At 52.0% G+C, this 26,018-nt stretch overlaps 6 protein-coding genes across 6 annotated transcripts; 2 read left to right on the top strand and 4 right to left on the bottom strand.

The window, feature by feature from the left end:
• Positions 1 to 879: 879 nt before the first annotated feature.
• PV08_06795 (uncharacterized protein) lies at positions 880 to 5,424 on the top strand (the record flags this gene model as incomplete). Its single annotated transcript, XM_016381128.1, has 3 exons — positions 880 to 1,220; positions 1,290 to 4,284; positions 4,336 to 5,424. 3 exons carry the CDS (start codon positions 880 to 882, stop codon positions 5,422 to 5,424), a joined length of 4,425 nt encoding a protein of 1,474 aa, XP_016234230.1.
• A 3,513-nt stretch (positions 5,425 to 8,937) lies between these two features.
• Positions 8,938 to 10,927, bottom strand: PV08_06794 (uncharacterized protein; the record flags this gene model as incomplete). The annotated part of the gene is made up of 2 exons (XM_016381127.1): positions 8,938 to 10,626; positions 10,679 to 10,927. 2 exons carry the CDS (start codon positions 10,925 to 10,927, stop codon positions 8,938 to 8,940), a joined length of 1,938 nt encoding a protein of 645 aa, XP_016234229.1.
• A 2,763-nt stretch (positions 10,928 to 13,690) lies between these two features.
• PV08_06793 (uncharacterized protein) lies at positions 13,691 to 16,183 on the top strand (the record flags this gene model as incomplete). Its single annotated transcript, XM_016381126.1, has 1 exon — positions 13,691 to 16,183. The coding sequence occupies one exon, from the start codon at positions 13,691 to 13,693 to the stop codon at positions 16,181 to 16,183; it is 2,493 nt and encodes an 830-aa protein (XP_016234228.1).
• A 184-nt stretch (positions 16,184 to 16,367) lies between these two features.
• PV08_06792 (uncharacterized protein) lies at positions 16,368 to 17,961 on the bottom strand (the record flags this gene model as incomplete). The annotated part of the gene is made up of 2 exons (XM_016381125.1): positions 16,368 to 17,822; positions 17,872 to 17,961. 2 exons carry the CDS (start codon positions 17,959 to 17,961, stop codon positions 16,368 to 16,370), a joined length of 1,545 nt encoding a protein of 514 aa, XP_016234227.1.
• Positions 17,962 to 18,515: 554 nt separating this feature from the next.
• Positions 18,516 to 20,371, bottom strand: PV08_06791 (uncharacterized protein; the record flags this gene model as incomplete). Its single annotated transcript, XM_016381124.1, has 7 exons — positions 18,516 to 18,701; positions 18,765 to 19,173; positions 19,228 to 19,583; positions 19,630 to 19,842; positions 19,898 to 20,019; positions 20,076 to 20,135; positions 20,188 to 20,371. The coding sequence occupies 7 exons, from the start codon at positions 20,369 to 20,371 to the stop codon at positions 18,516 to 18,518; spliced, it is 1,530 nt and encodes a 509-aa protein (XP_016234226.1).
• Positions 20,372 to 22,669: 2,298 nt separating this feature from the next.
• On the bottom strand, positions 22,670 to 26,018 carry PV08_06790 (uncharacterized protein; the record flags this gene model as incomplete). Its single annotated transcript, XM_016381123.1, has 3 exons — positions 22,670 to 23,319; positions 23,370 to 25,872; positions 25,929 to 26,018. The coding sequence occupies 3 exons, from the start codon at positions 26,016 to 26,018 to the stop codon at positions 22,670 to 22,672; spliced, it is 3,243 nt and encodes a 1,080-aa protein (XP_016234225.1).

Here is a 26,018-nt window from a genome sequence, read left to right as displayed (position 1 = left end):
TTAAAGTAGGAGCAGAAGGTGGTTGTTGGTGGCTGTCAATTTGTTAACCCCTACTCCCTACTCGTTCTGAGGTACTGTATGTACTTTGTACGGTACATGTCAACCAAACAACAACGAACCCAAGCAATCATAGAGTTCTCAGTGCTCGAAGTCAATCGCAAGCCCAATGCAGGCGTGGCAGATGTTAGAGGTGTAGACTTGCAGGGACGCTACCAGAATCGGCGCCTGTAGTGCGCCCAAAGCCACTAGAGCACTTGACTACCCCTGTCCCGCGCAGGCGCTTCCACCAACGAGCAGTGCCACGGAGGAGGCCAGATGCCGCCTACAGAGCCTTCTAGGTACCGATACAGGCACCCTAGTTACCTACTCGGCCACTAGGGCAGTAAGCAGCGCTGCAGTGGACTAGCACGCAAAGCCGTAGATTCTTGTTGTTGTCACCGCAGCAGACTCACCTTTGTCTCCAGGGTGAAACTCCCTGAACTCTACAGCAATTCGCATACCCCATAACTACCCTGTAGATACTCGTACAACTGCTCAACATCATTCCGCCATTTCTTCCCTTAGCTGGTCGGATCCTCGGATCTTCGTGGTCCCCTGACGGCATACCACCTCCCGCGTCTGTATCCCCTGCCAGTCCTACAGCCATTCGACGGGTCGAATCATCCCTCCGTACTCCCGTATCTGCACCCCGGTCACCTACATTGCCTTGGTCGCGACGACGCCCGTCTGACCCAAACACCGCTCAATCCTCCATACCTGGAGATGGATTGTTGATCGAGCACCTCTGAGGATGTTCGATGTCGAGACACTCAGGCTGTATGTGACAGAGAAGGGTTCCCTCATTCCACTGCCTGCGGGCTCCGATCGACCCTTGTAACGATGCCTTACCGACAATATTCAACCTCGACCGCAAGCCAGTCGAAATATTCCAATCCTGTCAGAACCGATGACTCGGACAATGGTGGTACGAAATGCATGCAAAGCAAAAATGCAGCGGATCGATCCTGGCTGACCACGTTCAATCCTGCAGCAGAAAATCTCCCATCGAGGAAGCCCCCTTCTGCCTTCCCAACTTCGTCCGGCTCGATAGCTACACGACGAGAAGGTGGTGACAATGCCAGCACCGCATCAACATTTAGTTCTCGGCGGAGACAGTCGTCAATACCGAGCGCCAAAGCTCCTATGGGCCCGCGTCCACTGGAACATGGGACGGGGAAAAGGTTGGTGGTGGCCCGTACGCTCCTCCTCAAAACATCACCCTCGACTAACTCCTGCCTCGATACAAACAGGTCCATAAGCAACTCCATGACGCCGCATGTCAATTCCTCGCGAGGCCCATCCGCCGCCGCTTCCCAAGACCTTTATACCCGCGAATTATCCATCAACGACATTTCTCGCTTCAGCTTTGCATCCATACAGGCGAAGCCGTCGGCGCAGGAGGAGGGGGATGGACCTCTAGGCTTTGGCAACTTCCTCGAGCCGACTTTCAACTTTGATGACTTCCAGGATACCATAGTGGGCGCCGAACCCAGCCTGAATAATTTTCCCCTTCCCCGACGAGGCATTTCGATCAAAAAGCCTGCTTCGTCCGAGACGCTCTCAGAAGGCAAGAAGCCTGTGCCACAACCCGCCATTCCCGTGCCTTCACGCAAAGGCTCGGGGATAACTCCGATCGGAAGGAAGAATTCGACGGCGTCTACAGCGTCGAGAAATTCCGGAGGGTCAACGTTGGTGACAAGTAGCACACAATCAATCCTGCGAGGGAGAAGACAAAGCCATTTCCCGCCCAATTCGTTCAATAACGCAGGTACCACCACGAAAGCGCCTAGGAAATCTGTTGGTCCAGGCACGTTTATCCCCCCGGGGTCAACGGATAAGCCGGGCATGAAACGACAGCCCAGTGTGGGCGGACGAAAGTCCAGCGCAGAAAGTATCAAAAGCCTACCTGTTAGAGGTATAAATCGCGCAGAAGAAAGCGGTTCCGAAGACACGAGAACAACTGGCACAATCAAAGGACGAGCTTCTTTAGTTCCAAAAAGACAAGCATCGAAGGACCTCCTCACGCCGTCAAGAACCCCCGATTTTTCGAGGTCGACCCCCAGCGCCCATCATACTCCGACTAGAAGAAGTGGAACTCCGGGAAGAACAACAACCCCCGGAGGAGGAAATGGTGATCGAAACCGTCGAATATCAGTAATGCCTCATCATGCAACGGGCTTGGGCGCCAGGACGGTGAGCCCAACAGATGCTCGACGAAGGCAGAGGATGTCTATCGTTCCTCCAGCACCACCTCTTCCCCAGAGCCGTATCTCGCAGGCGCCGCCCACACCACAGCCGGATCCAATGCCCCAACTACCATCTTCAGATCTGCAATCTCCCGGGATCCCAAGTCGAAAGAGTCTGACACCGTCATCTTCGAGAACGACGCCTGATCCCAACCGCAAATCGTACAGTTCTGGGCAGTCGTTATCCTCAAACACAAGCTACAACTCCGTGAAGAATACTGTCAACAATATTGCCAGATTATCCCAAGTGATGAACTCTTCTAGACTACCGACACCAAAACCTCGCCTCGACACCTCCACCAGCAGTACTTTTGAGCTGGAAGTACCGCCGGTCCCTGCAATACCGAAAGCCTATGAATCTCCCGGAAGTGAACAAGATCAGCCATTCTTCTCAGCCCGATCCTCGAGCCTGCCACCGTTCGATGCCCCGATCCCTACGAGCCCGGTCATCTCAAGTGTTGACGATGCCATGAAAGCGCTGGAAACGCCCCGAAATCCGAGCCCAGTCCCGAGTATGCCAATCCAACCTCTGCAACCCGAAACAGAGCCGAAGCCAAAGCCTCAAAATAAGGGAGGGAAGAAGAACGCTCAGAATCTCCGATTACCACCTCTCAATCTGCTCCCTTTGAGTACACCAACTTCTGCGAAGATAAAGTCGCTCAACGGAAAATCTGATCTTGGTGACAAGCCCGGAACGCCTTCCGGAAATCGTGCCATAATGAAAACCCCAAGCACTCCAATGACTGCCTCCAAGGCTAGCTTCTTTTCCAGGGGGCACAAATCTACTGACGAGAGCTTAACCCTACGAAGTAGTACTTCACATCACGCACTTCGATCAGACGAGTTGGGGCCCCCTAGTGATATCAGCCCCAGTTTACCCGCGTTCACATTCGAAGATAAGTCTAGCACTCGGAACATTTCGCCTTTCATTTCCTCGTCGGTGCCGAAGCCTGATGAATTCTCAAACTTCATGCGACCCAACTTCATCACTGAGCAGCTGCATAGAAATCCAAGCCAAGCCAAGCCAAACGGACCTCGAGCCCCGAGCTTCTCTGTTACCCCCAAAGCCGAAGTGACACCCAGTCCTAACGAGAAGCAGTCTGAGAGTGACTCTGTATTCTCCACTTCAGCATTAAGGAGAAAGTTGAGCCGGAAGAGAAGTGAAGGGAAGGTGGCAGAGCGCACTGCACAAGAAGAGGAGATGGCCAAGTATGACAACATGCCTCCTCCCAAGCTTCCAGCCTCCGCCAGTTGGACGAATGCAAGCGCCAACAGCTCCAGTCCTCAGAAACCTTCCTACATCAGATCAAGGCGTCAGACTTCTACTTCAAGCATCAAGCTCATCCCGGAACGCCAGGACAGCGTCGATAGTTCACTATCAACGACCCGGCCTTCGATGGAGACTGGCAGAACGCTCATGATTCATTCCAATCGATCCGGCTCCTTAACCGCAAGTGCTCCTAATCTGCTAGGCCCGAAGATTATGCCACCAAAACAAGAATCAGCACTTGATCGAGATGACATGGCTGCTGAGGATGAAATGAAGAAGCTTGCTCACAAGAGAAAGGACTTCGAATCTGCTGCACGCCAGCTTGACGCTCTACGTGCCAGGGCTAAACCTGTTCGCCGCATGTCCCATGAAACTGCCTCGCGTATCTTCAACCTCAACATCTTTGAGCGCGGAGAAATCGTCGACTATGCTGATGTATATTTTACCGGCACATTGAGCGCACGAAAAATCGTGGGCGATTTGAAATCTGCAGCCTCTAATTTCGGCTACGACGATGAGCGAGGTGACTACAACATCGTTGAAGGCGATCATCTCGCCTACCGATATGAGGTTGTTGACGTCCTCGGAAAAGGCAGTTTTGGTCAGGTCGTCCGTTGCGTGGACCACAAGACCGGTATCCTTGTTGCTGTCAAGATTATACGAAACAAGAAAAGATTTCATCAGCAAGCGCTCGTGGAGGTCAACATTCTCCAGAAACTGAAAGAATGGGTAGGTGAAGATCGTGTCGGCATTGTAGACCTCGCTAATGTGTATGATCAGGACCCTCATAAAAAGTACAGCGTGGTCAATTTTGACCAAAGCTTTTACTTCCGGGGCCACCTTTGCATATCCACCGATCTCCTCGGTATGAACCTTTACGAATTCATCAAAGCGCACGATTTCCGGGGGTTCTCCCTGAAACTTATTCGACGATTCACGAAACAACTTCTGCAGACTCTGATTCTTCTGCAACAACATAAAGTCATCCACTGCGATCTTAAGCCGGAGAACATCTTATTGGCGCATCCCGTCCACTCTGAAATCAAGGTCATTGATTTTGGCTCCAGTTGTTTCGAGAATGAGAAAGTGTACACCTATATCCAGTCCCGATTTTACCGATCTCCCGAAGTCATTCTCGGAATGTCCTATGGCATGCCAATAGACATGTGGAGTGTTGGATGTATTCTGGCGGAGCTCTATACCGGCTACCCCATTTTCCCTGGCGAAAACGAACAGGAACAGCTTGCTTGTATAATGGAAGTCTTTGGACCGCCCGAAAAGCACCTGATCGAGAAGAGCAGCCGCAAGAAACTTTTCTTTGATTCCATGGGTAAGCCACGATTGACGGTATCCTCGAAGGGGCGGAGAAGGAGACCCAGCTCGAAAGACCTAAGACAAGTCCTCAAATGTGACGATGAGGCGTTCCTTGATTTCATTGCGAAATGTCTGAGATGGGACCCCACGCGCAGAATGAACCCAGTGGAAGCCAACAAGCACGAGTTCATCACTGGCGTCAAGATGCCCAGTAGCAGCAGGAGAAATCTTTCGGCTGTGAATACCCCCATCAAAAGAGTAAATTCTGTCAATACAGCCAGCGGAGCCCGGCCACTGCCACAGCCACCATCTAGCACCTTGAAAGCCCCGGGGGGGACTCGACAAGAAACATCTCCCAATAAGCCTGGACCAAGGCGCCAATCGACCATGCCTCCAGCCTCCCAGGGGCCATCTCAGGCGAAAAGAGCTTCCCACGCCGCCATGACTTCTTCGACCTCGAATCCCAGTTTCACGCGACTGACAGTCGGGCAAAGGACCATGAGTGGAAGATCTGACCTCGCCACTGCCGCGGCAGCCGCGAGCTTGGTCAAGTAGGACCGCGACCGAGCCTCCGGCCAAGAGCTGTCAACCTCGCAGTCCGACTGGAAAGGAGGACGAATCTCTTACTATCATTAATGAACATATAAAGACCAGCATAGCAGATATGGGAGTTTACAGTGAGCCAAACATACATTGAACTATTCTCGCCACAAGGGAGTACTGTTCATGGCTTTTTGTTATTGTGAAAGAAGAAACGGAATTGAAACGCATTCGAGGCATTTGTCGAGTTTTACATTATATACCCAACGAGTGCTCGTTGAATTTGCTTCTTTGGGAGGACTAGTTCTATTACAAGGAAGACAAAAGGGAATTGGACTCTTTTTTCTGTTTTGTCCACCACGTCTATACCTGAACCTGCCATTATAATAGTGGTTTTTGAATGAAAAGGCACGAAACGAAAGAACATACGCTTCAAGTTGTCCTAATCCATGTTCTCTGGAGTACTGCGTCTTGTGTAGGCTGTCGAATCCCGCAGGCACCGCTTTTGCACAAGTGAGGTATGTAAACCCACAAAGCCGTACGGTATAAGTTGCAACTAGCCAGTTGTAGTACCATCTCCGCTGGGGGTGGAGGGGGGCGATGCGCTGATGCAGGACGGAGCACTCTAAAAAAACTTGGAAAATGATCTGGCTCGACTTTTTGGCTTCAAACAGGGAGAAACAGCTACGAAGCAATTCTTCCTGTATCTGGCCAGGCATGCTACAGAACGGGACTTGAAGGGAGGTGCACTGTATTGGTGGCCGCGATGCCACACAAGTGCCACGTAACTGACAGTTTTTGCCGACGTTGATTTTGAGATGGAGAAGCTCGATGCGAACATACGGATGGTTTCACTGTGGAGCGATATCAGAGGTGGATAGAAATGTACGGGGATGGTCAGAAACACCCCTTGACAGACCGTGATCTTCCTGGATAGACTCTTGACTGAGCGGTAGATATGAAATTAACCTGGCTTCCATTACAACAAACAAAGGAGAGAGGATGTCAGATCGCTGAGTGAAAAAAAGGACAACCTGGAATTCGCACTGCAGACACTGCTACCTCAAGGATGTCGCCACTCTTTCCGATATGCCACACAAAAGAGGAAAAAGCAGAGCATCAGAACCCTTCCTCGCTGGTGTCTCACCGCCAAAATCCACTAAACTGCCGGGAGAATGTCGTCGTCCTTTGCTTGCACCTCTTGCGTCCAGCCGACACCGGTGGGCAGGCGGTCGATGTCGGTGAAAGCGTGTACAAAGCCCCGGGGCGTTGTGAGAGATGAGTTCATGCAGCTTCAACTCCGTAATAGCATAGTTCTCGTCCCTTGTTTCTTTCTTCCCGCACCAATGACAGCCTGCGTCAATTACGGAAACCTTTTAACAGCATTCGGCAAAGCATTCGCAGCAGTCGGCGCAGCATTCACATCCTTCTTCACAGACGAAACAGCAGCAAAGGGCGGCAAGACTATAGAATAGACCAAATTGTCAGCTTTTGGCGGTTCTCGCGTAGAAGTCAGGTTTTGGAGGGTGTTGTATCTCCTTACCATGCACCAAGACATCCTCGGTCCTGTTTCTCGCGCACGATGACCTGCTGAGGCGGCGGTTGTTGGTACATTCCTGGAGGAGGAGGTCCGTATCCCTGCTGGGGGTATTGTCCGTAGCTGGATTGCCCATGATGTTAGCCATCTGCGTGTACTGAATCTGGCGCCGACTGGCGTTTGTCGCAGGCAAACACAAGGCGGCCCAGGCCTCTTTACCAGTGATGCTGCGCCATGCGATGCGAAGGGGAGGAAAGGCAACAAGGCAGGACTTACGCTTGTTGGGGCTGCTGAGGAGGATAGTAACCGCCCTGGGGAGGACCTTGCTGGTAGTAGCCTTGGTTCGACATGACGATAGTACTCTTGCGAAAAGTAGGCGACCTGTCCTGTGGAGGAGTAGATGAAGAGGTGATGGGGAGGCTGTGAGGATGTTTCGAGAGGGTTGATGATGATAGCAAGGGAAAGTCGCAGTCAAACACCGAGTTCAATGGCCGGGGTTACAACTTATTTGAGGGCGGGAAGGAGCAGGGCAGGAGCCCCGAAGCTTAGCACTGCTTGGCCCGGGCGGGCTCCGGAAGCAGCTCGTGGGCGACCTGACTCTCAGTGATTCCCCTAAACAGATGTGTTCGCTTCAGCAACACAAGGTTTCCTACCCTGCCCAACTATTGCGGACTAGACTCCAATGATCACCGCCACTCGAGAGTCGAGTTACAGCTGCGTTTGAGATTTCCTCTATGCGTTTCCCTGCCCTGTCACCGCCCCCTACGCACCGAGAGACCAACAAAACTACTCTATCTGATCGAACAAACCTCACTCTAAACCGCCTGACTACGGAACAGTGTACTGTGGAGGATGGCCAGAGAGATCCTGTTTGCCGTCGCGAGAAGTCGTAAGCTCTTCCCACCAGCCACTGGGCGCAGCACTAGCCCGGCAACAAACGTTAAGCGAGCAGAGATCCCAGGCGTAGTGACTCGTGAGCTGGCTCAATGGCCACGCTCTCTCCGTGGACCATCAGACCTTGACCACCCACCGAGCCTGGTGCCAGCCACAAGACCACCAGCAGTGCTTCTTGACCAGCCAATCATTCTCCCGGACTGAGGCAGGACTTTGCGATATTGCGTACTCTGCCGCGTCGAACGTCGCTAGGATGTCGTGTCATTGGCCGCCACAATGCTCAGCCACTGGACGAGTACGAAGAACGGCCTATACGAATAGCATCCATCCAAACTCTGCTCGTAAGTGACTTTTCAGACCAGGGCAAAAGACTGGTAGATATCGGGATGTCGGATCTCGCGAACGATTCAAGAACACAGTTTCGACAAGTGGCAGTGTAAATTGCAGCGAAACACGAAACTAGACTTTTGTACACATCCCGAAACCCATTGCTCGCATAACCCAAGCAAGCAAGCAAGCAAGCAAGCAAGCAAGCCACAAATGACAACAGAACACTAGTCGGATCCCAAAACATCAAGAGCCAAAATAGCCTGGCATCTATGCCGGCACATAAAGACATTCATAGTTCAGCCGATACTCGAAAGCGGAAATGACTGTTGACATATCCGATTATGCCCATAACCGTCTCTCAAGAACAAGTCGTATACATCTGAAGTGACGACAGACAATATGTCCTCCCCGCCCGCCTGCCCGCCCGCAAGGCCACGTCCATCAATCAACGTGACGGCCCCCCCAAAAAAACAATAACCTGAAGGTATGTATGTATGTATGAGAACAAGGTAAAGTATCGACCTGAGCGCCGGCAGGCCTGAGAACCAAGAAAAGTCATACGCAACCGAGATAGCAATATCAACAGGAAGAATGTTCTCGATAGTAGGCAACGGCGATAGTGACAAACGGTGCAGATATGACCTCCTCTCATTCCTTCCTCCTCTTCGTGATCTAGCATGTCAGTGTCGTCAAGGTCGTCGCAGCATCGTCCAACAACATCCACAACCACCACGCCTCAGCTTGCTGGTGTCTTCACTCAACAAAGTTCAATACTGCAAGGGCGTCTGGCTCTCTGGGACGCCGAAGTAACCATTACTCGGCATCGCATACGCCGGCGGCGCAGGTGGCAGCACGTTGTCAAAGTAGAGAGGTTCGGTCATAAGGTCGAAGGGAGCAGGGGTCATGGCCATGGCCATGTTAGGAGTCTGCATGTTGTTTGCGGCGGAAGCTGCAGTAGCTGCTGCAGCATAGTCATCAACAACAACAGTCCCACCGGTGGCGTTGGCCATTTCGTTGACAGTCGCCGTTTCGAAGATAGTGTCGGGGACAATGTTCTGCACGACAACGCGCCCGTTCAAGTTCATCTCGAGCTCTTCGTACATCCAGTTCTTGAGGAATTCCATGGACGGGTAGTTGCCCCCGCCCATTCCCCCGCGGTTCTCGGACTTCTTGCTTCTGCCACCGCGTCGGGTCTTGCAGGGGTTGAAGTGGGCGCGGCGCAAGTGCGCGGCGGCGTTGTAGTTGGCGCCGTATGTCTTGCCGTTGCGGCATGCCTTGCAGTTCGAGAGGAACGTGCCGCTGGCGGAGGCGTCCTTGCAGATCCAGACACGGCGCAGCGAGGCGTGGTGTCGGTCGATGTGTCTGCGCAGTTCGTGGTCGCCGTGAAAGCCCTGGGGCTGGTCGCTGCAGAACTGGCAAAAGGTCGTCTTGCGCAGCGGGGGTTGGCGGGTGGCGCGCGCAATGGCCGCCTTGTGCTTGACCGTGCCGTCTTCGCCCTTGACGGCGACGATCTTGGGCACGGGCATGTCGTCGAAGCTGGACCTCGACGCGTTGACGGTGCGCTGCATCTTCGGCGCGATCGGTCTGGACACGCAAATCGAGACCTCGTTTAGAGAACATGAGCCAGGGGCATTTCCCCCCTGACCGTGAACTGCAGCCTGTTTCTGAGTTTGCGAGCGGTCACGGCCATGATGAGACTGACGAGAAGAAACTGAAAGAGATGAAGCATTGCTCCCGCTTGAGAGAGAATTCTTCATCTCGTAACTTGAAGAAGACGACGAAGAACAGGAAGACAATGATGATGACGGAAAGCTGTCATCATCCACAAAAGACAAACAAGCAGGGTTGTTGTAACCGTGGCCGGTTCCAACAACAGAAGAAAAGGAAAATAACTGAGAATCAAGAACATCATGCGCTTGAGACATGTCAAGCATGTCGACCGTCTGGGGCAGTTGCGACATGGACATTGAGTCCATGCGAAACATGCCAAACGGTTCGCAAAGAACATCATTTGTGTTTGCCCGAGTCATAGGCTCGGACAAGATCGTAGACGCGGCCGTGAGACCTGCGTCACTAGTACTAGTCACCGGGGTGTAACCCGCCGGCGACTCTATTGCGGAAAAATACGGTGATGTGAGTGTAGAGAGGTAGTTTGACGACTCACCACGCTCCATGTTCATGGGCGGTGTCATGGAGAGTTCGCCATGGCTGGCGAGGAAGTCGGTAGGTGACAAGTCTTGTACCTCTTGGATGTAGTTGAGGTTGGTTCCTTGGTACCGATTAGGATAGGATCCAGCGTTAGATGTCCGTCGTTGTCCGCTCGAGTGTCGTGGGACAACCACTGGTGCTGTTGTGGCCGTGGTCTGAACAATTGGCGAGACCGGTCCAGACTGACTCCGGGTTGATGAATGTCGCTCGAGACAGGGGGCGGTCGGCGCAGACGACGCCAGGGAAGCCTTTCTCCTGTCAAACCAAAACAAGGGGAATACATATAGCATGAGTACATACAGGACCGCCAGCGCGTTTAGAAGCGGGCTCCTTACCAACGACCCCCATGGTGGACGCATTTCGTTTTTGGGGAACCGAAGAACCAAGTGGAGGCATCGTCCCCGAATTCGCCATCGCCGCCTGGATGGCACTCCAATGCCGGGACCAGCCCTTCTCGCGTTGTCCGGGAGAAAGGTGTTGGTGCTCGGCATCGAAGACTTGTCGGCAAGACTTTAGCATCTCGATGGCGGCATTGACGTTGGAATCCATGATGGGGTTGACAGAAATGGACTCCTAGACCAAGTGATGTTGTGCTCAACTGTGAGTGAGAACAGTGATGAGGCTCCTATGAACCAATCTGAAGCCGTCGTTAGTCGATAAGGTCCAATGTTAGTAGGGTCTCCCAATAAAAGTGGTACTGACAGTGAGCTTTGTGAATTGGTTGAACAGGTGCGACAAGAATCGTTGGAAGAAGGTTAACAAAGTGAGATCAACAATGGTCAAAGTGAAGCAGTGCAATATAGAAGAGGGAGTGGAAAAGTCTGTCCGGAAGGGGGGATGGGACGGATCTCGAGGGTGATATAGAATGGCCCCATGTGCCATCTACTGGTTCTAATCCAGGAAAAAGCAATCGGGCGATGGGGTGCTCGCTAGGGTTTGTGAGACGGCGCCCGTAAAAGACTTGCATACCGATGTACAGTACCGTACAGGAGAGAAAAGGCGCCGGCATGGCGGACGAGCGACGAAGGAGGAACAAGGGTCAGCCGCAACTTACAAGGGTGGTTAGTACAAGGCCAAAGGTAAGGGAGCAACGACCACTCAACAGATTGGACGAACCGTCAGAGGCTTTGCTGGTCGCGAAATCATTCGTTCTTCTTGTCGTCTCCATGGCAGGGGTAGGATGTCAAGGTGGTAGAAAGTTCCCGGCGGCTGCTCTGTAGGCCTGTTACAAACTTGCAACTTGCGCCCTTGTACTGTAAGGGTGTCCATGGTCCTGTCTCGCCAGGCGCGCTTGGCCTACCTAGAGCGAACAGGTGGGAACCACTTTCCGTCTTCCCAGAGCCTATCCCACGCAAGGATTATCAGGCATTCGACTGGGCCGGCTCGAGGCCTGCGACGGCTGTTACCAGTCGCGGAACTTTGCTTTGCTGCTGGATCGCCCATCACGACCAATGGCCACTGCCGATTGAGAGGACGGTGTTGCCGATCATGTCTGATTTGAAGGTTGGTCTCTGAAAGGTGATCACCATTGGAATGGATTACGGAAAAAGGCAATGCTTCGCTCATTGGCCCTGAGCTGCAGCCGTGTCGTCTCGTTGGCCGCCTCACTTTTGTGTCTAGGGAATTTTTGCAATGGCTGTGTGTTCGTTGGCCTTGGGCTCGTCTTCTGATGACAGTTGCTGCCCGACCGGCGTCATGCAAATGTGGAGTTCTTATCGACCTAATTCGCCAATTACCACGGAACACTGCAGGCTCTGCATGAACACAGGTGTCGCGACATCACATGAAAGGGTGTGATAGATTGAATCTCCAGACTCATGGAGTTGTGTGTTGACGCCTGAGTCGCCCGTTGGATTATGCTAGTTTCCCAGATTCCAGGCGGAGGTTACAGTACAGAGACTTATCGCACACACACACACAATGACATGCAGCCAGTTCGGAGTAATCTGTGCATACTGTGAGGAAAGGACTCTGCATCCTCGCTCTCTTCCTCGACGCATCGAAGCGAAGAACAGATGTTCTTGTGCAACACCGAAAGACCTGGTCACGTCCAAATCTCGTAAGAGGCGACCTAGGTACAAAGTAGGTCAATGAAGGCCAGTCTTGCTGTCATCCCACTATGGCCGTTTTCTGCTTAAGTTAAGGCTGTCAACTCTCTTACGACAGTCCTTTACTGCCCAACATGCCGTACCGGTGTTATAGCGTGGAAGCCAAAAGACGGGTTCTCATTCCGGTCCACTGCGGTGAAGGCTTTGTCATGCGCAGTCAAAGTGGCTCAATGTCAGGTAGCAAGGACACATCTTGTAGAGAATGCCGTCGGGTGCACTAGCAGGAGCGAGGGTATCAGTTCTTTCACCAGGTGCCTCATGACTGCATGATGCTGAGCTTCAATATGGTGATACTAGCATTTCACATGGGGTGAGCTCAGCGTGACGGATGCATACCAGCAAAGTTTCGAGGGCCCTTCACTCACTGACTGGGGGTGTTTTAGGAGTGTTGTCGTGGCCAGTCTCGTGTACGCGTAGAAGAGCCTAGTGTGCCCAGTGAGCCCGAAGTTCGTTGTGCTCTTCGCACAACCGCTTGGAGCGATTTAGTCTCACAAGTCACCCGTATTCCCGTCAGAGGCATGTGAAGGCTCGAGAACGGTGACAATGTACGAGTATCAACTCCTACCGTGCATGATCTGTGACTCATGATCAAGAGCATAGATGACAGTGATGTAAGAGAAACTCGGATGAGGTTGTTGTTGACCGCTTCCAGGGAAGGCCCCGAGTCCTTCCCCGTGTGTCAAGGATATTGACAATGCTCTGGTCCAGGGACTTCGCAGCAGCATATGTAGTTTGACGCCACATGAGCGGTGTAGAGTTGCACCGGCTGAGCTTTTCCGTCCATGATGTAGCCATCCAAATAAGGGTACGTGTGCAAGTGATAGTACTCGTAACAAGACGGAGAAACGGCCGTCCCTGATCAACATGCGTCGTTCCCGGGGATGAAGGATCAGAAGGATGATCACCATCTTAGAATCTGATCCTTGAAAGATGAAATCATGACGTGTGATGTTGACGGCGTGGACAAATGAAGACATGATCAGATACGATTCACTGGAGGCTCCGCCCTCCGACGTACTCGAGGGACGGAAGGCGCGGAGTATCATTTTTCCGGAGGACCGAAGCAGATGCGACACTGCGCGGCCTTATTGGTCAACCCTGAACCGATGTAAACAAAGCATCCTTGGGCGTAAATAATACTCATTCGCGGCGACAACGACCTCCAAAAACACGGATCTGTATTTGAAAGAAACAGTCGGATAAGATGTCTGTGGGTGAGATATTCTCTGACGCACAGCGGTCCCTCGTTGGACACAAGACTCTTGCAAAGCGCCTGCGCAGACTCGAAAGCACCCCGAATTTCGAAGCGCATATCAAACAATGCATCTTCCGTCTTCTAGACGTCAGCAAATCCGAAGTGGCAGGCAACAGAGTCATCAAGTTCCTCACTGTATATCTCGAAGCGGCTGAAGGAACAAACCAAAGCACATCGTCTATACTTCTTGCACTACTCCCGTTCCTATGCGCAAAGGACAAGACCGTCCGTTACAGAGCGACACAGCTAGTGTCGCAAATCCTTGGAGTTTTGAGTACCATCGACGACGATCTATATAAAGTGATCAGGCATGAACTGATCAAACGCCTACGAGATAAAGTGCCTGCGATCAGGCTGGAAGCAGTTCTGGCACTCGGAAGATTGGTCGAGAACGAGATGGATGACGAGGATGAAGAGGGGGATTCCGAAGAAGATGTGGCCCCAGGCTTGCTTGAAAAACTCCTAGATGTGTTGCAGAACGACACGAACGCCGACGTCAGAAGGGCACTTCTACTCAATCTGCCTGTCACACCAAAGACACTTCCATACCTCCTCGAGAGGGCAAGAGATCGTGATGGACCGACTCGTCGAGCATTGTACTCACGGCTCCTGCCGAACCTAGGTGACTTTCGACATCTATCTTTGTCAATGAGGGAAAAACTTCTCCGGTGGGGCTTGAGGGATCGCGACGAGAAAGTTCGTAAAGCCGCTGCTCATTTATTCCGAGCACGATGGATTGAAGACTGCGCCGCCTCTCGCAGCGAGCAAAGCGATGAAGAAAAGAAGGAACAGAAAGGATTTTATGCACCCAGCATCCCAGCGCTTCTGGAACTCCTTGAGAGAATAGATGCCTTGAACACTGGCAACGAGACCGGAGTCGCTCGAGAGGCAATGAAGGAGTTCTGGGCAGGGCGGCCTGACTACTTGGACGCAGTCTCTTTTGACGACGAGTTTTGGGACACTCTGACACCCGAATCTGCGTTTATGGCACGCACTTTCAATGATTTCTGTCAAAAGTCCCAAGATCAGAAGCACCAAGCCATGATCGAAGAGAAGATGCCAGAGGTGACCAGGCTAGGGTTCCACCTTCAGAAGCACATCAACGAGCTACTCATCAAAGTTCAGAACGCCAACGAAACCGACAGTGATGAGAAGCTGGCTGAGCAAGCTGAACAAGAATTCATAGTCGAACAGCTTCTCTACATCGCTCAGACGCTCGATTACACCGACGAAGTTGGTCGAAGGAAAATGTTTTCGCTTCTACGCCACGCACTATCCATGGCAGACCTTCCTGAGGAATGCACCCGCCTCGCAGTCGAAGCGCTTCGTCTCGTCTGCAACCCTGATGCTGCAGGTGAGCGAGAATTCACATCTGTTGTCCTCGAAGCCATTGCCGAAGTTCACGATAACATCGTGTCCGACGAGCCAGAAGGTGTAGACGCAGACGATGACGATGCGAGCTTCGTCTCCGCCCGCAGCGAAGTAAGCGACCACGATCCCAATTCGACACCCAAGAACAACAGCTCGAGCAAGAACAAGAAACAAAACCTTTCCGAAGAGGAGCAAGAAGCTCAAGCCATCAAAGAGATCGTGATTAACATGAAATGTCTACATATTGCGCAGTGCATGCTCCAGAACGTGGCCGGGAACCTTCAATCCAACATCCACTTGCGCACCATGTTTGACAACCTGGTCATACCGGCGGTCCGGTCTCACGAAGTCCTGATCCGAGAGCGAGGCGTGCAATGTCTAGGACTTTGCTGCCTTCTCGAACCCAAGCTCGCAGATGAGAACATGCGCCTGTTCACGCATCTTCTCAAGAAGGGCCACGAGACGCTGCAAGTCATGGCGCTCCAGATCCTGTGCGATATCCTGATGGCCAGAGGTCCGCCCAATGCGTCTCAACCACCAAACACTCTCGATGGCGCGGCATCGCCCAATGCGAGCTCCGGAGACGTGGACCAGCCGAGCTCCAATCCGAACAACGCGGCTGGCGGTGCCAATGGCAATAGCAACACTAACACCAACATGACGAGCCTCCTCTCGCCGTTCATCAAGGCTCTGTCACAGAATTTTGTCGAGGAAGTCCGCGCCACGGCCACGAGCAGCTTGTGCAAACTCATGCTGTGCGGCTTCTACAAGGAAAACGAGGAGCTGTTTGACCAGATCGTCGAGCGGGCAATGCAGCTCGGCGCGAAGGGATGGGAGTTGCTCGAAAAGGTCAAGAATGCCGTCGTCGTGGACAGGGAAAAGGAGAAGCTTTTGGAGAAGGAGCGTGAGGAGCAGCAGCAACCTGCCATGGCCAATGTCACCTTGTTCGGCGCGAGGCTGAGCACCGAGGGTGGAAATGGCACAGGGAGCGCGCGCAGTTCAGACGGCCTCGTTGCCGACGATAAGATGAGTGGCGAGGGCGCCACGAATGGTGTCGATGTTTATGCTTAAGGAGGAGTTTTGACTGTGCTTATTGCTCCGTATGGTTTTGTGCCTCTTTCGGGTTCTTCCGAGACACGATCAGAAACGTGAATAGCGTGTTGGGAAATAATACATTGTTCGGTCGTGTCGAACTCCTCAAGGCTACTTTTGCATTTTCTCCGGCACCATAATGTCGATGCGAGTCTGGGTTATTTTACAAGATGCCCTGCTTCTGCAGATCCAGATAGATCCTCTCGGGCATGACGTTGCCCTCGCCGTCCTCCATCTGGACGACGCTGTCCTCTTTGCTCTCCTTGTCCCGCTTCTCACGCTTGATTTTCTCCCAGAGATTCAGCGCGTCTTGGATACCCGTGATCTCACGGAACAAACTTAGGCCACCGGTCCCTTGGCCAGTGATGCCGAGACACTTCAAGCCGTAGATGTGCCGTGCCTCGCTGAAATGTTTGTCGAACGCCCTACGGCCCATGTACACGAAGTTGCCACAGATCTCGCAGGTGAACTCGACGCCCAAACCGTGCAGCTTGTACAGCCAATATGGTATAGGTTTGCCGTCCCAGGCCAGCGGCAGTTTGAGCGGGTTGTAGATCCTTTCGCCACCGTCTGATTCAGAACCAGAGTCGTCACCCCCACCGCGATGGCGCTCGGATGCCGCCACTGCAGCGTCGTCCTCGGCGAACAACGCGTCGAGTTCCGCTTGCCGCTCGCGCTCAGTCATGCCTTGTTTGCGCTCGACATTGACTCTGGTGTTGCTGCGTTCGTTAGACAGCATGTCTGCTAGGGCGCGTATACGGTGTTCGTGAGATGCAATCACTCGTTCCTTTAGCTGAGTGCCGGAGAGAGAGATTGCCGAGGGATTCGTGGCGCCGTTCGTCTGTGTGTGAGACTTCTTAGCTTCAGCATTGCGAATATGCTTTTTGCCCGTCAGATGTGCTTTGTACACGTTCTGATTGCTGAATTCTTTTTCGCAGTCTGAACACCATATTCCCGAGCCTGTGCCTTCTGTTTGTGGACCGGCTGCGCCGGCGCCTGGTGCCGTTTCTTTGGTCCAGCCAGGGACGGTACCTGCTTCCCATGCGGTTTCGAAATCTCTGTCAAGACGCAAAAAAGTCTTCTGGAGGTCGTCCAGGGGTCGCGTCCGCCGCACAAAACCCTCAAGGTAACTAGCTAGATCCGCCACGTATTTCAGGTATTCATCAGTTACTTTGTTCTGTCTCTTGATGGGCATTCGGGGAGCTTCAAAGGCGTCGAAATTATCTAGGTATTGGAGGTAGCTAAGGCGCTTCACCCCAGGTAGGTTGAGATAGTCTTCGTGTAGCGATGTGAGGTCGAGAAAGCGACCGTTCGACTCTTCTCCAGTGAACATGTTATCAATCTCGGAAGTAATGGGCTCGCCCTCCTCAGGTCGTCTCCTTTTGTATGCGCGCTCAAGGTTCTCGACGGGCTCATTGGGATAGCGACGATGGAAATCCTTGACTTCCTCTAGTTGCTTATAGAATTGATCGAAGGGATCTCCGGCCGTGAGGCTCTGGACTTCTCTGAGCCGCGACCCGTCAGCATCCTTGTAGAGGTCTAGCAGCCGCTTTGACTGGTCTTGCACTCGTGTGAGGAAATTGTTGATTTGATGATCTCTGTTCAGTCGATCTTTGATCTGTGGTTTGCGTCAGCGTTGTGTCTAGAATATACTCAAATGCACATACGTTTCTTGGGTCTTCTGCGACACGTTCGGTAATAGCTTGCTCCAAGCGCTCAAGGTCCTCGTGGAGGAACCTCTGATCCTCTAACAACATGGTTCCTGGAGACGCGCCGGGTACCTGGGGTCTGAAAATTTACCGTTGCAAAGCCATCAATTGCTTTCCGGTCGCAATCTCAAAAAGTCATTTTCGCCTGTCGCCGACGCAGGCTCAGCAAGATGCGGAGAAAGTGGCGCTGCTTTTACATGTCCTGCACGTGAGTGCCCCTTTCCCTCGGGCATTCCAAGTGGTCTTCGCGCGTTGTATCTTTCGTCCTGGTTCTAATGCTTAACATTCGCTCAGTATAGGTAAGTGCGTGCTCGATTCAATTGTAAAACTCAAGGTCAAGTTCCGGCATGACTGTTGAGTATCCGAGTATCACACCTTTAACCCCGACCTGGTTGAATTTGCTTTCGAAGACCCGTGGCTTGACACTCATCCAACCAGACACTACTATGAGCTCTTGACGTTCACATCACGACCGTAGTTCTTTGTGAGAAGGTTGGTCAGACTATCCATGGCAGTCCAGTTCTTTCAGAACCGACATTTGCATTCCTAACCCTACAAGTTTGAAACCAATACTAAGTAGCTGATGCGACTCGATGGCCACCCTAACTCCTTCTGCTCAAGTACGCCTCCAGTCCTTCTTGGACAACAAAAAAGGTCGAATGATATTCCAGCGGTCGACCTGGGTGTGCAAGCTTGATATCGAATTCCCTCAAAATCTGGATCAGAACCTTGTTCATCTCAAAAAGTGCAAGATTACGCCCAATGCACAAATGGCTGCCACCTCCAAACTGGTTTGAGTTAGCCACTATCTTCAGAAAAAATTGCCGGGCTTTAGAGCTTGGTGCACTTACGTTGTACAAATGACCACCCATCAATTTCGCATCCCTTTCAAACCAGCGTTCGGGACGATACTCTTCGACATCTTCGCCAAAGATGGACTTATCACGGTGCAGCACCCATCCATTTACCGCCACCTCGGTGCCCTTGGGATAGTACCTGCCGTCGATCATAATACCCTCGGGAGGCACGTTGCGGTAGATGCCCAAGCCAACAGCTGGTCTTATCCGGAAAGTCTCCTTCAAACAGGCCTGGAAGTAGTCGAGTTTCTGGGCTTCGGCGTAGGTGACTATCTCAGACAGCTGGCCGGACTTCTGTGCTTCGTCGACTTCTCTCTGCAATTTGGCATATACCTCGGGCTTGTTCAAGACATGGTAAAAGAACGACTGCATTGTTGAGGCGGTGGAGTCGGATCCTGCGAACCTATCGAGACGTCAGTATACTCACGCCACAGTCGAATCTCCATCATCAACTCACACAGCGCCGTGGGCGATACTGAAGACATCTTGGACGCTGAACTTGTCCGGGCTGCCGTCATGTGCCCTAAGTAATTCTGCCAACAGGTCGATGCCACTCGAATCGTAGGTCCCGTCCTTCTGTTTGCGCTTTTCGAGCTCAGCAACGGCAATCTTCGTCATGGTAGTAGGCTGTGGCTTCCAGAATGGAAGATATGGCCGAAGAGGGTTGTTTCGGAACAAGATATCGGTCTCGGGGATTTGGCCGACAATACCATCGTACCATTGGACATCATCGATGTTCTTGATAGATCCTTCGATGTCGACTTCTGCATCCAAGAAGCCGAAAGATTTGGAGAAAGCAACCTCTCCCAGGACCTGGTCTTGTCAGCAGCGTACACTGAAGGAATGATCGGTTTCATACGTCGAAAGCGAAATAGTGGAGCAGGTTCCCTAGATTGCAGACCCTCCTGGAATCGTCCGCATATTTACCCAAATGCTCCATGAGGAGCATGATCATACTCTCAATCGGACCCGATCGTTTCTGCATCTGTGCCAAACTGTAAGGGGTGACAGCGTATCGCTTCATCTGAGCATGCTTCCATTCTCGAACTTCGGTGAAAATATCTGGAGCGTGCTAAAGATTGGTCAGAAATGATCGAGTCACAAGCGAGCAGTTGACTCTCTCTCACCTTGGGAGGAAAGACACTGTAGAACATAGTCTTGTGGAAACCCTTGCCCACCGCAAAGATATCTTTGGCTGCATTACAGGTGCCGAACGATATTTCGTTGGGTGATGTTCGAACAATCGGTCCTATGAGAGTCAGATACGGTCAGGTTTTGGGGTCAGAAGGCTATGGCAGGACTTACCATATTTCTTGTGCAGAGCTATGTGGTCAAGCTCGGTATGTCCCTTCCAAGTACTCCATACTATGGATGATGAGTCAGAACAAGTACATCGACCGTCTTTCGGAATTGCTACCTTTCCACAACCTCGTGCATGATGCCAGGAATGGCCCCGGCACATCTCGCAGTGGAGACGCATATTTCTTGTATAGGGCTCGAACGACAATGGCCACAAATGTGACGAGAAAGAAATGTGCTTTGGCAAACAGTAATGCCTGCGCCACGAGAGAGCTATCGGACGACGACTTTATGTTGTCCATGTTGGCGAGATTAGGACAAACTTCAAAAGAAATCTCGATATCACTTCGGTGAAGACAGAGAGGTCAGGATAAGAGACCAGGGGGAGACGTTCGCGACGCGTGGTGTTTAGTGCTATATATCATCTACCGGACATTTGTTCGATCGACTGCCGATGCCCTCTATCGGCCAGATCCATGCCATGTGTCTGTTTTCCTCTCCAGAGGCTTTGAGCCACAGTCACCTGTTGCAACACCAAAGCGAATGCAGAGCGCATCCAAACCGCAGTGGGCAACTATGTGAGCCCCACGCTGCCTCCTCATCGGAAAACACCCATTTCCTCCTCGGCAGTGGCACTCAGGCCCAGCCAGAACACAGGGGAAACACAACTGGGCTGCCCAGGTTGTGTGGGGTACTCCATTTCTTCGCCAACAATAGCTTGGAGTTCCTCCATAGCCCCCCAGAAGGAGTTCGAATTATAATGGGCTTTTGGGACGACACGATTGGCACACCCTTTGACCCCACGAAATTTCGCTCTGGGTGGCTAGGCAAGCCTATCTCAATGCCATTTTGCGGGCTAGTGTTCCTAGGCATTCCCCCGGAGAAACTCCCATCAACAACCGTCGCATTGATCCTACCCCGCGTGGTGTGAAGCCACAGATACGAGGCTGAGGCTGGTGTTTGTCTCCAAAAGGAAGATCATGCGCTCTTCAGTACAAAACGGATATAATGGCAAGCGCCCTGCTGCAGCTGGTCACCATGAAACAGCTTCTCAGCTGACTTGGCGAGTATGCCAGCATACTCGAATTTTACATGCTTCTTCAAGAGTATCGAGGCTGCTGTTGGCTCGCAACTCACCCCCCTGCGTGCTCCACCAAAAACCATTCAGCTGCAATTCAATTGATGACTTCAATGGCTGAATTTTTCCTCAGCACTCACATTCGCGCTGATGCAGCAGCAATTTGAGCATTGGGAGTCCCAAGCGTCGCCATGCTGTTACAAGGAGTTCTCATACGGCGTTTTTTTATTATTGAAGTGCGTTTGTCTCCACAACTCTCCGGGGTGATGAGCACAAATACCTCGTACTTGTGCTGTGCATGGCATGCGAGGTGGGTGTAACGTACAAGGACAACGAGAATGCTGGCGTTGAAGGTGCATGGATATCGTAAACACCACTGCATCATTAACTTTTGTTGGTAAGGAGATCAAGTGAGCCTTGCGGTCGGCAGCCTGGTGAGCCTGGTGAGCCAGGAGCCCCAACGCTGAATCATGAACCCTGCCAGTGTCGTATTCTCCCCGATTCGAGATAAACACGAAGCACTATAACTTAGACGTCGATATCAACGGCACAAACCCCGGGGACACTTATATTTACTACGTTCAGCTTGCGAACGATACTAGCTCAACTAACTGCCCAGGTATCAAGTGAATTACAATGTCAACACAGGGTGCAAAGGTACATAAAAGCATCCTCCTTGTCTATTCCTTCGATCCCTTCGCCTTCGATCACTTCAAGTAAGTAAGCTGGACTACACCTTGAACCGCCATGGGCTTGACCAAAGTGACCAACTCCCGGGGCCTGACCATCCACGTCGACAATCCCGTCGAGACTAGGGTGGGGAATTGTGGTCCTCGTCAGGCGTAACTCGACTGCGCTGGCAGGACGTACCGTTTCTCGTCTACGAGACACGGCGCGCCCTGTATAGTACTCCTTCCTCCCGCGACCGGCCGTCGCCTCTACGAAGGCGGTACCGCAAAGGGAAAGGCCCTTGGCAACAACACTAACAACGCCAACGCCCATCAGGGCAGAGACAGCAGCAGCATAACCCTCTCTTGACCCAAAACGTCGGGCGAAAAAGAAAAGACCAGCATTGGAGGAGCAGCAGACGACAAGATGAGGCGCAAAACGAAAGCCGAGAAAGGTGAAGATGCGGCAGAAGAGCGCGAATACGATCGAGGTGATGATCAAGCTGCAGATCCACGCTCAGACTTGAACGAGTCGACTGGCTTAGAGACCACAGTAGCTCCCGAGGTTTATAGTGGCAGTCAGCCACCGCCTGAGTATGTACCGTGAACGAGTGTCAGGTGTCACGATAACCTTTGAAACAAACATAAGACGTCTTTGGAATATCTGATACTGCTGATGCGCTGTATGTCTGTTGTGACAGAACTGTTACTTCGCAGGCAATGCAGGAGCCTGATTATCGACATTTTGCATAGGAACCGTCACCTCATCCGAAGTCTATTGTACACTTTTTTGTTCGACCATGGAGAACACCCAGTCGAAGCCTCAAGGGACGCCGACCTCGACATGTACTCTTTCACACCCTGCCCTTGCTCTTTCTGCCACCTCTGCCGCCGCCCGCAGCGGGCTTCTTCTTCTTCGGCGCCTCTTCTTCAACTGTCGTGTCAACCTCGTCATCATCATCCTTCTTCCGTTTGTTTTTGCCCTTTGCTACAGAAGCTGTGGGCTTCTTCTTCGGCACTTTGACGTACTTGTCCTTCTTCAGATCCAGCTCATCTTCTTCATCGTCTGGGCCGTCCACGTCTGGGCCAAGAGCCTCATCCACGTCGGAATCGTCAACGGCCTCTTCGAGATCTGGCTTCTCTTTCTTGCCCGCCCCGCCTTTGGCCATACCCAGGACATTGCTAGCTTTGACAAATGGCATCGGATGACTCTGCAGATTGTACAATCTCGTGAAAGTGGCTTTGGTTTGTGTGTCGAGCTTGACACGTTCCATATCCATTGGTCCCACGCCCAGCTCGAGCATGGCATCGAAGTCCTCCTTGGTCAAATAGTATGAATCCATAAAGTCAATGACATCTGGGACATTATCTTTGCCTTGCTGCAATTTCCCAACAGTGTGACTCCACAGAGCCGGAAGGTATTGTTGACGAACTTCGTGGCGATCAGCTGAAGACCGAAGTCGCATATGACCTTGGATTTCTTTGACGAGGCGAGATAGTTTGCCTGTAATGTAGCTGTTAGTACACATCAATACGTTCAGAAAAACAACTGACCTTGTTTGCTGTTTTGTCCAAGCCACCCTGCGAACCCAACCTGTTGGTTAAAATTACCGTACATGAAGCTGGCAGGCCGGACAAAACTGAAAATGGCGTGAGTAGGCATCAAGCTCCATTGTTGTTGTGTGCCATGGATCATCCTATCGACTAGATCTCCGTCACTGATGCTAGATGCCGCATTGTCAACGAGCTCCAAGAGCTTCAAATCCCTCTCTTTGCCAGAGTAGCCACTTGCGAGGCTCGGCTGTGTCTTCAGATAGTTCTCTTGGAGCATGAGATAACTAAATTCGTGGTCGTTGAAGTACAGTTCGGTCTTGTCGTTCAAAGTGGCGGTTGAACTCGCAGCGAACATTTGTGGACGAAGAATTTTGTTGACAATGTCCCAAGGTTTCAGTATGACATGCTTCTCCCAAGCCTTCGACATCGCCTTTGTATCGGAAAAATCGAGATCTTTGTTGTCAAGCTTGATGGTGGAGATCATGTTGATGATTTGTCGAATGTCACCACCACAGCCCTCGATCAAAGCATTCATAACTGGCGGCGGCAACTTCATGCCTTCTCGATACAAGATAGTTGCAATCCTTCCACGTATCATATCGGTCGTCGGGCGTCGAAATGCATACTCTGCCGTGACCTGAAAGAAAGGCTTCATTTTGGGCTGGTTTCGGTCGTTACAAATGAGGATCATTGGGATGGACGTCTTCTTAGCAACAGCAGCAAGGGCACCGACACCACCTCGGTCGCCTGCGGACATTCCATCCACCTCATCCATGATCAAGACGAGTTTTCTCTTCGTCGGGTCGACTTTCTTGCCATCACCAGCAAAATACCCAAGCAAAGATGTCGTATCCAGCACGCCTTTCAGAGCCGTCTCTAACAGCTTCTTGTTCCGGGTATCACTGGCATTGCTTTCGACTACATCATACCCTTCGAGTTTGGCAACAAGGTGGGCAGCGGTAGTCTTGCCAACTCCAGGTGGGCCGTGAAGGAGTGCAGCACGGAATACCCCCTTGCCATCAGCTCCTGCTTTCTTGAACCCGCTTTTTGCATTGCTGTGCCAGTTCCGCAGCCATCTCTGCAAGCCTTCAACTTGTGACTTGTTACCACAGACACCGGTGAGTGAATCAGGAGCATATTTATCGACCCAGAGCCGATCATCAGATTTGACCTTTGGTTTTCCCGATGGGGGTGGAGCACCTGTCCGTGCAGCAACTGCCTTCGCTGCCTTCTCTGCCTCTTTCTGCTTCTGCTTTTCTCGCGCCTCCATTTCTTCTGCTTCTTTGCGGATCTTGGCTTCTTCTTTGGCCTGCTTCTCGGCGTATGCCTCGGCAGCTTTGCCATCACCGCCATTTGCAGGGAGTTGCTTGATCAAAGCGAATAGACCTTGCTCATCAATGGTCTTTATGCCCAAATTTCGGATGGTTTCGAGCTTTTTCGGTCCAGCATCGCTACCGATGACCACATAGCTCGTCTTCTTTGATGGTGCTCCCGTGACTTTACCCCCGTATTGTTTCACGAGGCTCTGACCCTCCTCTCGCCCGAGGGAACGCAAAACGCCCGTGAACACGAAGGTCAATCCAGCCAGACAATTTGGCTCCCCAACCGGGATCTCTGCACTTCCGGCTTCTGGTGGTGCAGCGCCGGCGTTGCCTCCTCCAGGCTGGTAGGTCCACTTCTTGTTTTCATCTCTCGGTGGAGGTGTTGGAGCTCGTACTGTAGGGATGTTATCAAGTATTGACTTGATCTCCTTGCTCTCTTCCCGCTCCTCATTCTTAGCCGCAGGTCGAGGTTTCCTTGCAGCACTCGTGGTTGTTGTCTTCGTCTTCTTCTTGGGTGTTGCGTCATCGTCATCCAAGAAATCGTCTTCCTCCTCATCTTCCACTGACGCTCTAGACTTTCGTTTCCTCGAAGGAGCGACGGCAGAGGTCCTCTTCGCTCGCCCATCACTAGCTCCATGGTGTGCGGAAATCGGGGCAGTCTCGACGTCGTCATCGTCATCATCATCATTTTTCTGTAGATTTTTGTTATGCCCATTGGCTGGTTTTGACTGTTTCTTGAGTGGTTTGACATCGTCCTCATCAGAGCCTTCGTCATAATCGTCGTCGACCTTTCTACTCTTAAGATCATTGAAGATGTCGTCTCCACCATCTTCGTCATCATGCAGCTTCACTACAGCATCATCATCGTCTGGTTCTGCGTAGTTCTTCGCGGCAGTTTTCCTCGTAGATCTTCTACCTGTGGAAGGAGTTCCGCCATTGACTTGCTTAGTGGGGGTCTTGCCTGCGCCGTTTGCAGTGGCTTTAACCGGAGTTGATTTCGTGCTTTTCGTTTTCGATGATGCGAAGTAGGCAGAACTTGTAGTTTCTTCCTCAATCGGCTCTTTTACGACCTTTTTGGCTTTTGGCGTGGCAGGCTTCTTGGGTTTGATGTCTACGGGCTCCTCATCTTCGTCATCGGAGACAACTTTCCGACCACGACCACGCTGAGTGCCTTTGCTAGCCTACACACTGTCAGCCCTAACAAGCACTATGGTGAGTAGGAGTCTGATCGGCATACCTTTTCTTTCTTTGGATCTGGAGCCGCGGTGGGAGGAGGCTTTGTTTCGACTCCGCGGCCGCCGAAGAAGCTCCTGATATCCGAAGGCAT

Source organism: Exophiala spinifera (assembly GCF_000836115.1).
Source record: "Exophiala spinifera strain CBS 89968 unplaced genomic scaffold supercont1.5, whole genome shotgun sequence".
NCBI classification, from domain to species: domain Eukaryota; kingdom Fungi; phylum Ascomycota; class Eurotiomycetes; order Chaetothyriales; family Herpotrichiellaceae; genus Exophiala; species Exophiala spinifera.
The sequence above is the reverse complement of the archived record's forward strand: the minus strand, read 5'-3'. Positions and strand labels throughout refer to the sequence as shown.